This window comes from Lichenostomus cassidix, chromosome 9, assembly GCF_008360975.1.
Source record: "Lichenostomus cassidix isolate B80296 chromosome 9, HeHo_3.0, whole genome shotgun sequence".
Lineage (NCBI taxonomy): Eukaryota > Metazoa > Chordata > Aves > Passeriformes > Meliphagidae > Lichenostomus > Lichenostomus cassidix.
Window position 1 is genome coordinate 24,073,050 of NC_139490.1, and position 13,207 is coordinate 24,086,256.

Consider the following 13,207-nt stretch of genomic DNA (forward strand, 5'->3'; position numbering starts at 1 on the left):
TTCTCTGCCTTCTAGATCAGGTAACGACAGGAAACAAAACCTTTTTCGGTAACGTACAAATGCACTCAGAGATTCTGGCTAAAATTCATCCTGGAAAAGAAGAGGATATTGAGTTCCTGTATGGAAAGCACAATCTCATCTACTGTTCAGTAGTCTGGTTGACTCCTCTGCTGCATGTGTTGGTAAATATTGATCTAATTGCTAATTTTAAAATGTCAGTAGCAATAACATCTTTTAAAACAGCCTTCAATAACCTAGAGGTTAATTTAGAAATTCAGAAATGTAGGAGTATTTCCTTCCATTTTCACTCAGAAGTCCTGAAAATCTGCTCTGAGATGCATCTTCCCTGTACAAATCAGGCCAACAGCCTTCTCTGATTATCAAGGTGTTCAACAAATAACCTGCTCCTTGTACCCAGAAATGTTCAGTCACAGAATGAATCACAGAATCATTAAAGTTGGAGAAGTCCCCTCAGATCATCAAGTCCAACCATCCCCCCAGCACTGCCAGGGCCACCGCCAACCCATGTCCCCAAGTGCCACATCCACACAGCTTTTAAAACCCTCCAGGGATGGGTACTCCACCACTGCCCTGGGCAGCTCTGCCAGGGCTGGACAACCCTTCCCATGAACGAATTTTCCCAATATCCAACCTGAGCCTCCCCTGGCCCAGCCTGAAGCTGTGTCCTTTCATCCTGTCTCTTGTTCCCTGGGAGCACAGCCCGACCGCCCTTGGCTGTCCCCTCCTGTCAGCAGTTGTGCAGAGCCACAAGGTCCCCCTGAGCCTCCTTTTCTCCAGGCTGAGCTACTTTCATAGCTCCCTCAGCCACTCCTAGGGCTCCAGCCCCTTCCCCAGCTCTGTTCCCTTCCTTGAACACACTCCAGCCCCTCAGTATCATGTCCTAAAAAGACTTTTTTCCCCAAAAGGATTTTTTAAAAAATTCAAAAGCACAGTAAATTCTGAAGGCTGTTCTCTTCCAAAGAAAGTAATTACTATTTTCTTTACCATTAACACTCCACACGTGGAACAGATGTTACAGCTTTGCTACTGTTAAAGAGCAAAAATGAAACATGCTGACTACAATCTAAAGTCTTTCCACTTGCTTAAAATAGAAACCCCTAACTAAACTTTATAATTAGTGAAGATCAAAATTTAAGTTCCCATTTTATATATAATAAGTTTCTGAAACACTAATAATATCCTTTTCTACATCTTTAAAATAAGTTTGAGGTTCAGATCAGGTGTTCCACAGAGCTAGACATGCATATTGTAATATTTTCTATTTCTGTCTTTAAAAGACAAAACTGACACCAAGTAACATTGAAAATTAAGTAGTTTCAAAAACAAACCATAAAATTACAAAAAAAGTTTCAAATTAGGAGAATCCATACAGTCACTAAAGATGAAACTGTTAATTAATAAAGTACTGTCAAACATTAAATACAAAGATCCAAATCCTTCTATTGTCCCAGGGCACAACATGGACTGGTTTGTTGTTCCCAGGCTCTAGCATAGACAAATTCAGCAAAGATGTAATGCATTCCTCCCTAATATTAATATCATCAGGATAAAAAGGTAGAAAAATGGCATTTACATGCAGGGGACAGAAGAGAAGATTATAATTTGGATTTTGGAAACTTAAAAATATGATTAAGGTACTTGTTCATAGCTCACATGTGCTAAGAACACGATGTCCCTGCATAACCTGGATCCCTGATCTCCAGCCTTATTCCTCATCAGTCAGCCTTTGGACTTCCAAACCTGCAGAAACACTGGAACAAGGCTCTGCTAGAACCACCACAACACACTTTTGTAGAGCCCAAGAACTTCAGTGGAAAACAAAAGCAGAGATACACAGAAAACATACTCTAAACCAGCAAAAAGGTGCTAATGTTCTTGTTGACACTCTTCAGCCTGTGGTCCTGCAGTAAAGTTCATTACAACAAACAGGAAATGAAATAAAGCCGACGGAAAGATCTCACAACATATTCATGAGCATTTTCCAAGGTTTTAAAATGCAGTATTTTGACTTTTTTCAAACCTCTGTAAGGCTTCTTCACATATTTTCCTCTAATATTTATATAGAATAAAACTTCTGCCATTTGTCCCTGCCCTTCTAAGGGCAATTAAGTGACTAAGGGACTCCATAAACAACCATGCCAAGAAACAGAAGTAAGGTCAGCTGGAGGAATGATGTACACCTGGGAAAACCACAGATTATTTTAAAGTAGAAAACTTCCAAGGGAAGCAGCTGCTGAGCAAAAGGAAACTACAGTGGCTTAGCAAGGAAAAGACACAGCTCGGATTTCCCTTTCCTTTGACAATGACTGGTGGGTGTGATGCAGCAGAGTCCTGCACCATAACACAGATTGGCATGATTTAGACCTCCCCAATCCAATCTGAGCACCAAACCTCACAGTTAAAAAGTATAAAAATTCCCTCTTTCACACTCCATCCCATTTACAAGTTGGCACAGAAATTTCTCAAGTTCCTAAAACCACCTGAGGAAGAGATGAAACTCAGCACTTCCTCAAGCCCTATAAGAAGGCCCATGGAGAAAGCCCGGGGTAGCAGTTTGTGTGCTGTTAAGCTTAAGACACCTTTCATCAAAGTATGTTATATGAATAAGAGCTTTAGTTGAGCCATAATTATCTGAACACGTATTACCAGTCCCTTGCAAAGGGGATGAATACACTATTCCTGGAATTACCACAATTCCTATTAGAACTTAATCTACCTTGGAAGATGCTTGTCTTCCAGTCCATTACAAGAAGGCCCAAAAGCTCTGCCCTGGGAATCCCTGTGATGAACACACAGATGAAGGCACTGCTGAAGATGAAGGCACTGCTGAAGTGAGTTCTGTTGGCTGACAGAATATGGAATAACAAGTCACTGCATGCATAGAGGGTGACCTCTGAATATGCTGCAAGTCCCAGTGAGAGCTGATCCCAAACTGTAAACAGAGTTCATGTATTGAGAATAACTCAAACAAGGTAGGACAACAAACTTTTTTTTTAAATCTGTTCTTTTTAGTGCTAAAAAGCACAGCTTTTCAGACATAACAATTACATTCCACTGAACTTTCCAAAGACAGAACTAAGTATAACTTTAAAAGCACTCAGAATAATTTCTGTACAATAGTATCTGAAGTGACAAATTAAGTAGCTATAGATTCTTACACATGAAGACTCAAAACCAAGTGATTTTTATGACTGTTATTCACAGAAATCTATCCTGAAGTGAGACGCCAGTTTCCCTTATGAAAGCAATGGTAATTCCAAATCTCCAGAGGCTGGATCCAAGGGACCTGAGCTAACTCTACTCCCTAAAAAGCCCTACAAAGCAAAGGTAACTGCTTCTGAAATATGCCAGTTTTTTAAAAGAGCCAAGTTGAACAGTATGCAGCGTATAAGTAAGGAAGTTGGCAGCAAAGAAAGTTTTCCCTTAGGAATAAAAACAAGGAGTCTCAGCTTACAGCTTTAGTAATTTATCCTAATGATTAGACATCTTCACTGACATTAATATTCCATGAGCTGTTCTATATACACCACATAACTTGCATGCAGTCTGATTCTTGTTCACATAACTAAACTCAACTTTGGAGAGTGTCAATATCTACTGAGCTGCAAGAGCTCTGGATTTAAAACTCTGTATTTTTCATGACTACAATCAACTTTTCCCTCACCTTCCTCTTTCATGATGCTTCATTTGAAAACAGCCACAGCTCCTCTCCATAGAGATCCCTTTTACAGCAGGAATGCTTCCTCCAGCACTCCACAGATTCCTGTCCTGGCTCCTACCCTGGTGCTGCCCAGCTCCCTCGACGTGTTCATAATACAGTGACTTGAAGGCAGCTGAGGTGGCTGCAGCACAGCCTCTCCTCTTGGTTACTAGATCAAAACCCTTCATCCCAGTGCATCAGCACTGTCAGATTTCCAGTCTGAACTCAGTTTATTCCAATGTTTCTCTGTATGACCATTCCATGACCCACTCAGCAAAATAGAAATATGTTCTTTCTTTTCAGCTATTTATACCAGAATATATGGGATCAACACACAGCCCCTGAAGCCAAATAGAGATAAATGTACACAAACAGTACTCAGAGCTTTTTAACTTCCACAGTGAATTACACTGTTTCAGTTCAAGACTATTTTAAAGACAATAAAAGCCTCTTGCTTCACAAAACCTGTGTTAATACGCATTACATAAAGCAACATCTTCACCTAGTCTTGCTTCAACCACCTTATCACTTTGCCCAAGACAGATGTCTTAATCGTAAGTTCACCATCAGACTGTTCATTCCATTTACTTTGATAAAACACATTCAAACTTTATTCTAAGTCTTCCACTAACTCCTGTCTGAATTAGAACATCAGCCAGCCTGTGACCACCATCTGAACAACCTACCGTTCCTTTAGACAAACGAATTCTAAAAGGTTTTTGTCTGAGGATGCCAAGCAGCCTTAAACCAAAAATCAAGCTATTTTTACTTTCCATTCACCTGCAGTTCGAAATTCTCCATTGTATACAAAAAGATTACACTGTAGTCTCACTGAGTTTGACATCACCATCCAATATCCAGCATCTGCATATGAAAGAGGACATCAAGAACATATTTTTGAGTAATTTTGTACAGATTTGACTCTTCCAGCTCCTTAAGAACAAGTAATGCAAGGTATCATAAAGCTACCTTCTATGTGATGTTTTTAAATTTGAAACTTAAAATTCTAATAAAAATACACAATAGAAAAGGTGGCATTAGAAGTACATCTTGTATTAACAACATTCTTTTTGCTATCAGAACAGGCACTTCAGAGATATGGGGTTGCACAGCTTTTAAACAACACCTCTCATGCAATTCTGCTGCCTGCAAATATTTGTCCTGACTCACCTGTACTCCACAGCTGGGTTACAAGAATACCTTGTTCCAGTTATATACCAATACCTGGACAGGGTTATTCCTCTTCAAGAGATGTCTAATTATGTAATCAGGTCCTGACTCCTAACTTGATTTGAAGAAAAGCAAAGGACTACCACAGGAAGCCTGTGAGAGGCCCTGCTCCCCACCTCTTTCACCATCCTAGAGCAAAGCAAGCCTTGAAAAACACCAGCATGGCAGGTGAAGCTTCCCCTCCGACAGCAAACCACAGCACCTGGGCACAGATTCCCATCCTGTGGAGTGCACAACAGAAAATCCCAACGCAAACTGCACAAAAAGTAGAACAAGGCAGCAGGAAACAATTGTGTCCTGGCCTCGTAAGGACATCCAAGAAGTTTGGAATAAACACTCTCTAATGCACATGACAGACCTCACAATGCTGTGTCCAAGTGCATGGAGTTCCTGGAAGCAAGCTGGGAACATGCCAGGGATGATGAAGGTCCCAGAAGATGTGCAGACCTGGTAACAGCGCATTTATTAACACCCCCAGCAGCAGCCAGACCTCAGCTCCTGCAGGCACCAGGGCAATCAGTGGGGCACAGAGGAGCGCTGGAGCCATGAGGAGCTCTGACACATCCTCAGGTCACTGGCCTGGCTCCAAGGCAGGATCAAATATTGAGTCATTTGAAGGGACTGTCCTGGTCAATTTTCCAGCTCCCATTATGGAGATCCATGGCACATTTCTCCACGGCTGTGGGGCAAGTTCTGCTCTCCCCATTCTCTGCTCCTCTGTCTTGTTTTTAACTCCACAGAAGAAGACCTGCTTTTTGTGAGAATTAGTTTTGTGTGATTATTGAGCTGAGGGAGATCTCTGTGCAGTCAAACACAACACAAGAAGTAGAGGCAGAACACGGTCAGAAGTACAGAGAGTAGCTCCGTGAGAAGAGCTGTTACACCAAATTGGCTTTTCACCTCACTTTTACCTACACTGCCAGGGGCAGAGCCACCTAAAGCATTTTCATTCTCATCTTTTTTACCAGGTTACACAGTTATCAAAGCAGCAATTTTTTATTCTTTCGGCAAACTCTAAAAGAACACTCCCTGAAGGAATTTGATTATGTTTAACAATAAATTGAAACATAAAATTTCATGTTGGTGTGTTCACAGCCCTAGAAACAATTTAAAACCCTAATAAATTCTTACTACTTTTCACTTCCATAGACAACCTAACAGTCTGCTGTGCAGAACTCAAAATTCAAATGATGGAATGGAAAAGAATCCTTCAGCTGTTCTACATAGCCTTTAAAATGTGCTCCAAAGAAATTTAAAAAATTTTAAAACCGAACAGTTAAACAGACTCACTCATAAATTACATGGAAAAGTTAAAATTAACTATACAAAACTCTTTGAGGTGCACCTACCTAGAGAAAGCTTTGGGAAGAAGTACACTACCATCTTACCACTCCAAATAATTGACTATGTAACAGGGGAACAATCAGCTGGAAGTCAGAAAATCATTTTCAGTAAGCAACGAGAATGATTTAGGGGTTTTGTTAAAGGCCCTGGGTGGTTGGGATTAAGATGCGATTTAAAAACTGTACTCATTTTGGAGCAAAGGAATAACTGAAGCTCTTAATGAAGTGGATTAGACTTTAAATACTGAACTCTCAGCAATAATTAGATAGCAATAACTTGATTCAGGTGAGGTTTTTATCAAAATCGCACAGATCAGAGCTTCAACAGGTAACCACAACAAACAGGAAGACAGAGCTGTGCTCTGATGACTGGAATTTGACATTGCCTTCGCCACACTGCCATCCCCTACACGAAGGAAGGAAGGAAGGACACTATCCCAGGATCGAAAGGCCCCATTGGTGTCTGGATGGCAAACCAGCAATGCTGCATCTCTCTGGCTACCAAAAGCTGCTCCACAGACTTGCAACACTGATTTATCAGGAACTTTCTCATGTTCATTTCACCGAAGGGTTTTATTTTCCAATTCCACCTCTGGGAGTCATTTACTGTTGAGAGAAGTGGGAGCCAGCAGCAATACAGACTAACTAGACGAACAGTGCTTAGTTAGTTCAGAAGCCCTGTCAAGTTAGGAAAGAACAATTTACATTTGAACTGAGGATTCAATCATTTCCCTGAGATCTTTTGTAAGAGGAACTGACAGAAAGCATTAAATATTGGACTTGGACTCTGAAGAGGTGTCTGACATGGTGAGAGACACAAAAGCTGCAGCATTTGTTCTTATAAAACCGCTGAGTAAAGAAGCACACCAACAATTACTGTGGACTTCTTGGCCTCTGCTAGCACTAATGTGGGGTAGAAGGAAAAAAATGCTGAAGGATGGTACAAGTAGGAAACCATTTTTGGCAATGCTGACTTAGCTTTAAGTTGGTCTACCACTGAAAGAACTTGGCCTTAAAATAACTTTTCCCCTCTAAACTTTAAAAATCCTACTTTCTGGGACTGCTACTAAAAAGCAAGAATTTCAAAAAGTAACATTTCTGCAGTCCTGACAGGGGCCCAAGGCCAGCATTCCATGAGAATGGAAATTCTACGATTCTACGAAGTGATACAGAAAATCACTTCTTAGGAAAGAAAATTCACACACAGGCTGGCTATTTCCAGTCTGAACATCGAGGGCCATGTCTATGCATGCATCCACATAGCTTTAACACCTCCCAGTTTTAAATTCCAGACATGGCAATTCTGCAAGTTTTCTTCAATCAACTGTTTTTCCTAACACACTCTTCAGAACAAGCAGTTCAGAGGTGACCACAGGTCACACTAAACTTTAAAGGGCCCCAAAAAAAATTCATTTTAGGTATTGATACATGTCCCTTTCCAAAGTTGACACCATTGAACAGCCAGCTCAGACTCAGCAGGCCACTGGCCCAGGAACAACAGGGATCCACCATTCTACCACAGCAATTGCTTCCTTTGTATGGAGATCTTCAAAGGACTTTGCATTTCTTTGGAATATTTTAAAATAATAGGGCTATTTCATATGGCCCAGTAGCATTTGGCCCAATTTCAAAGAAAAGATACTTCCTAGACTTGTTCCCAAACCTCATATGAGTCTGTTCTAATATTTGAACACTCTTTTCTTTTCCACTAAGTGACAGGTCTGAAGGGGTTCCTTGGGTCTAAAGGGTATTTTCTGAAAGCCTGATGGAGTAATACTTGGGGAAGAAGAGAGAAGCAAGAAATGAGTAAACAACAAGCTGAACCACAGGACAATTCTGCAGCAGCAGAATTCTAATCCCCATTAGAGAAGAGAATTGACTTCTCTTGACAGGCTGTAACTGAACTTTGTGAAAAGAAAACTTCTTTTAAAGACAAACTGAAGAATGCCAGGTTGGTTATTCCTTTCCCCACTGAAGGAGAGGCTTGCCTTTCCAGACTGGAATTCCACAGGTCCCTGTACTCCAACAGCTTCACTGATTAGAAGGCACATCAAAAGAGACAATGGATTCCCACCCCCTTGACAGAGAACAACCAAAGGAGTTCTCTAATCTAAACAGTCTATAATCTAGTTAAATCAGTCTGCAACACCCTGAGGAAATTGTAAAACCTTCAGAAAGACACTTGGGGTAGATGATGCCAGGTTATAGTCAGGGAGAATCATCTTTGTCACAATAACCCAATGTACTTCATCTACTCCTCCAGTCTGAAGAGCCTTGATATCAGATTTCCTGTCATTTGAGAATAACTTGTCCTGAAGCAAGGACAAGTGTGATAGTTCACCTTTTAAGATTTCCCATGTCCAGTCATTTATCTGCAGTTGTAGATTGAATAATTTACCTGGGCAGCAAGAAGGCATTAACAACAATGAAGAATAAAAGCACTTTTGATTTTTCATTACTGGGCACAGAACAAACAGCAGCAGAAAGCAGGATAACTGAGGGAACAGAAGTCCTACAAAATGTAAGAACTAGATTTGGAAGGTGAAAATCTGTAGCTTTTAAAATGGAAGCCACAAGAATCAGCAGGACTTGCAAAAACCCCTTAGGGCCTATTGCTGATAGAAATTCCTTAAATTTCACATCATCTTCAGCAAATGGCCACTTTCATCTTTTCATCTCCTGTGAAGTCTTCTCTTCACCTGTTTGTATCTGGTCAATAGGGAGGATAATCCAGCAGGTTTTATACAGGGGGTGGCCCCACTGATAATCCCTAGAGAATTTCTAGGGCTGGCCTTGGCACAAAGTCTGTCAGTGAGAAGATATTCTCTACAAATTAAAGGCATTTTTGACAAGGCAGCAGCAGCTCTCAGGCAGGATAGTTTGAGACCTGGTTGCCATTTAAGCAAAAAAAGATACAGGTGGGTGCCACATTGCCAGCACAAGGACCGCAGTGCTCAAGGTTGTCATTCTCCATTGTGGCAAAATGAGGCTGAAAGAAAGCTGGAGGAGAAGAGGGGTGAAATGAAAGCTTTAGTGAACAGTCCAGGAGCTAAAGTTACCTGTTCAATTCTACTAGTGGAATCAGGATCCAGAAAAGGTTAACATCAGCTGAAGCAGCAAGGCACAATAAAGTATGATCAATGGTTTTTAATCCTCTGAAGCAAGTGGAGCAGACAAGCAAATTATCTCAGATGTTTTTCACATTTTAAATTAAATCTTTAACATAACCTTACACATTTTCATTTATGAACTCACCAGGCAATTGGCTGAAGAACAGGATTAAGATACGACCACTTTCATCCATCATTAATATCAATGTCAAAACATAGATTTTATTCCTGAGCTGATAAAGTTCAATAAAAACACCAAGACTACATTAGAGAATTCTATTAAATTCTAAATTAAAAGCATTACTCAACAGCCTGCTCTGTAATACATGAGTTTAACAGATATTTCAAGTCTCTCTCGGTTACATTAAAGAAAGTATTCAGTCAACTACAATCAAAAGTTAAAACAAAAAAGTGCCTGTGATCCAAGGATCACTATTCCAGACCTGCTGTGAATCAGTGAAAAGGAGAGTAGCAAAGGACATACCTTGGAACTGCTCCCAAAACAATCAAGTTGGCTTTTTGTTTGTTGTTTCCAATTACAGCATTTTTCATATCTCTGTAAATCCAGAAAGAAAAACAAACCCTGGTAAATTATGCTGAGGTACTGAGGGCTTATCTATAGAATTTACTATTTCCATGAGGCTTATCAAGCAGTTTTCCACATGTCCATGCTGCAGCTACAGACTGGGCAGTGCTTCAGGGCACAGCTTCCTCAGCCCACAGGAAAATATCCCAGAGCTCTGGGATTCCACTATATCCCAGCTCCCGCAAGTAGCAAAATCCCAAACTATCTCACATGCACACCAGACACAAAGCCTTATTACTGAGCAAAACTGGATGTACTGGTTCTTTGTGCCCATACAGTCACTAGACTTCTAAAACAATTAAAAAACCCCACTTATGGTCGGGAAGTCAAATGTTGGTAATTTAAACTTTTAACTGAATACTCTACTGGGTGCAGGAAAAGGCAGCTAAGGAAAAGGAACAAGGAATTATCACCAGTCTCCAGAGACCAGACTTTCACTTTCCTCTTTATCCCAGGCATCCTTTCATGTATTTCAGCAGGACACCTAAACATCTGTACTTCAAGGTCTCAGGAATAAAGCGGAAACCAAAGCATTTTCCTGCCTGAGAGTCACTGCAAGGTTACACACATTACAGGCATTCATACAGTGGTACAGGAACATGGGAAGCATTTTGAAAAGTGGACACTGGTTGTGCACACTAAGAATTCCTATGAAAACCTGTGGTTTGCAACCTCGTTCAGAAAATTGCTACTGCATCCTAAAAACCATCACCACCTGCTCATTTTCTCTCTTCATATGAACATATTGAGCATACATTAACATCCAGAGATTCCGAAAGCAAGCTTGCAGCTTAGAACTGGTTTCAGAAAATCAGGATGATGCACTTCTAGGAAGCTTTCTAGTTGTTGGGGCCTTTAAGAGCAGAGAATAAAGAGATATCAACTTTAGGTAATTCTTTATCAACAAAAACCAAAACTAGAGTGATTATAGTGTTTGCAGCAAAACTGCTAAGTTAATCACTATGCATATAATTTATTCAAATAATTTGGGAGCGTTAGTGATTGCTTTAAGTGTGCGCATTTTCTTGCCTCTATATCACTGTCTCAGCTACTATCTGCAATTTTTAAGAAATGTAGAGCAGCCCCATCCTGTAAGATCTGCCTTGGCCAGCAGGAAAACCACACAGTCCTTTAGTGCCCACTGAACAAGCACATTCCACTGCACCAAGCAGCTGTCCCAAGTGCCCCAAGTTTAGCAACTCCCTCTATAAGAATTGTAAAAAACTTTTTAGCCAAGGTGGACAACACCTCACTGGCACAAACAGCTTTATAAAGCTCAATTAGCAAAAGGCAATTGCCTGTTCTCCCTGAATTACTGCACGTGCCCTCCCCTGCATACACAAGAGCGCTCAAGGAATTCTAAGCTAGCTCCAAGGCTGGCTGTCATCTTGGAGCTCCAGCATGGGAGCAGCACTAAAAGCAGCTGAGCTGCAGTTCTGGGCACACCTGGATCCAGCAGAGTCAGGAAGCCCCTGCCAAAGAGCTACCACTGAACAGCAATTGCCAGCCCAGGACAGCTCCACACAGCTCAGCATCAGTGGGAAATGCTGCACCTTCCTGTTGTGTCTGCCTAAGCTGGGTAACTTCACACCACAAGGCAAGAGGTAGAGAAGAAAGAGCCAGGAGAGGAGACAGGCTAAACTGGAAGCCCCCAAAAATTCCAGCAATGGACTTGAAGATTTCACTAAAATCAGAAACAGTACTTCAGTGGTTTCTATGCTGAAAATTTCACATGAAAGGTAATTTTTAAAGGTTTGTGAAACACAGGAGTCAGTCCAAAACAGTGGCAGAAGCAACAGTCAGATGTCTCAAAGGAATAATGCAAACTGCACCAACAGATGTATTAAGTTCAGGTACTAAAGTGTTCAGGCCACTCCAGGACTTCTGAAGAGGCTGCCTCTCCCTGCTACCCTGAGGCACCAGAGCCATTGGAAAAGCTGCACCGTATCCACAGTCTGCAAAGGCACTTTAGGTAGCTAAACAGGAGGCACTAACCGAGCACTCTGAAAATTAACAGATTTTGGTGACATTTTAATGCTCTGCTCAGGTGATTTTACACTGTATTTTGTGTTAAAAAAACAAAACAAAACAAAAAACAACACTACCCAACTTCTATGACTCCTGCCCCAATCCCATATAACCTTATAACCATTTAATAAGTTACTGCCTATTAGAATTTGATTTAGAGACCCTTTCACAAGTGGCAGGAGCATGGCCAAGTTCCATAACACTCAAGTGGAGAGGGTCAGTGAGGGCACAATCCTGATCTGTAAATGATTCAGATTAATTTCTCCATCCCACATTCATAAAGTTCCTCAGAAATGTCAGATAGATAACAAATATCACAAGCTTGAGATTTCTGACAAATCCAACACATGCATGCTTCACCAACATCAACTTGCAAAGAAGTCAAATACCTTCATATTGGTAAGGTACCAAAAGCTGCCAGAGACAGGACTCAAAGGTTCCCACGTCTGTGCATGTTATGGCACTCCCATGTTCCCTGCCACACTTCTCTCTTCCAAGCTGCCACCTACAAAAGTGACCCTATTCTATACACAGGAAGCAGGTGGAACACCCTTAAAATGCCGTACTCCAATGATAAATAGGAGAAGACTTTTTTTGTATACTATGAAAAATAATTATGTCATTCCATATAATATTTTATAGAGATTTCCCTTAGCAGGAAGCTAATTCCCTAAGAAGTAGGGAACTAACATAGGCTGTCCTAGAGTACTAGGTCCTTGGTGAATCATGAACCCTGGAAAAACTAAGGGCAACTCCCTTATTTAAGAACATCACCTCCAACGAGTTCAAGCTTGACTGATTTCAGATCCAAGACATCATGAGATTCATCCAAGAAAAAAAAAGCAGCAAAGATCACTATCTCGTACATGAGGTAACAAAGAAACCTCAGAAATTATGAGTCTAAAACCAACACCCTCTTCACTTCCAAATGTCAGGCACCCTGCTCCCATTTGCTCTGCTCAAAGGAGCCCTTGGCATGAGGAAGGGAACAGCAGCAACAACGCAGTTACAGGGAGATGAGAACATTGGTAGAACAACTCATCTGTGGTGACTGCAGGCCTAAGCTGTGACAGGACCATGATCCAGAGGGAGATCCAGGCTTTCCAGTTCCCAGCTCCAAGCTCTCCAGCAGGTTATGAGCCTGCTGCCAGAGCAGCCTCAGGAAATCACAGACCTGGCATCTGTACCC

The 13,207-nt window shown here is 41.2% G+C and overlaps 1 protein-coding gene across 2 annotated transcripts in view; it reads right to left on the bottom strand.

Annotated features, from left to right (window-relative positions):
- ARMC8 (armadillo repeat containing 8) overlaps nt 1–13,207 on the bottom strand; it is a 61,364-nt gene that overhangs the window by 36,380 nt on the left and 11,777 nt on the right. Inside the window, exon 3 of one of the 2 annotated variants that reach the window (XM_085069990.1) lies at nt 9,889–9,960. The exons of the other annotated variant lie outside the window; for it this stretch is intronic. Within the exon in view, the coding sequence (XP_084926116.1) occupies nt 9,889–9,960 (72 nt within the window). The remainder of the gene's footprint in view (nt 1–9,888; nt 9,961–13,207) is intronic. 2 annotated transcript variants of the gene reach the window in all.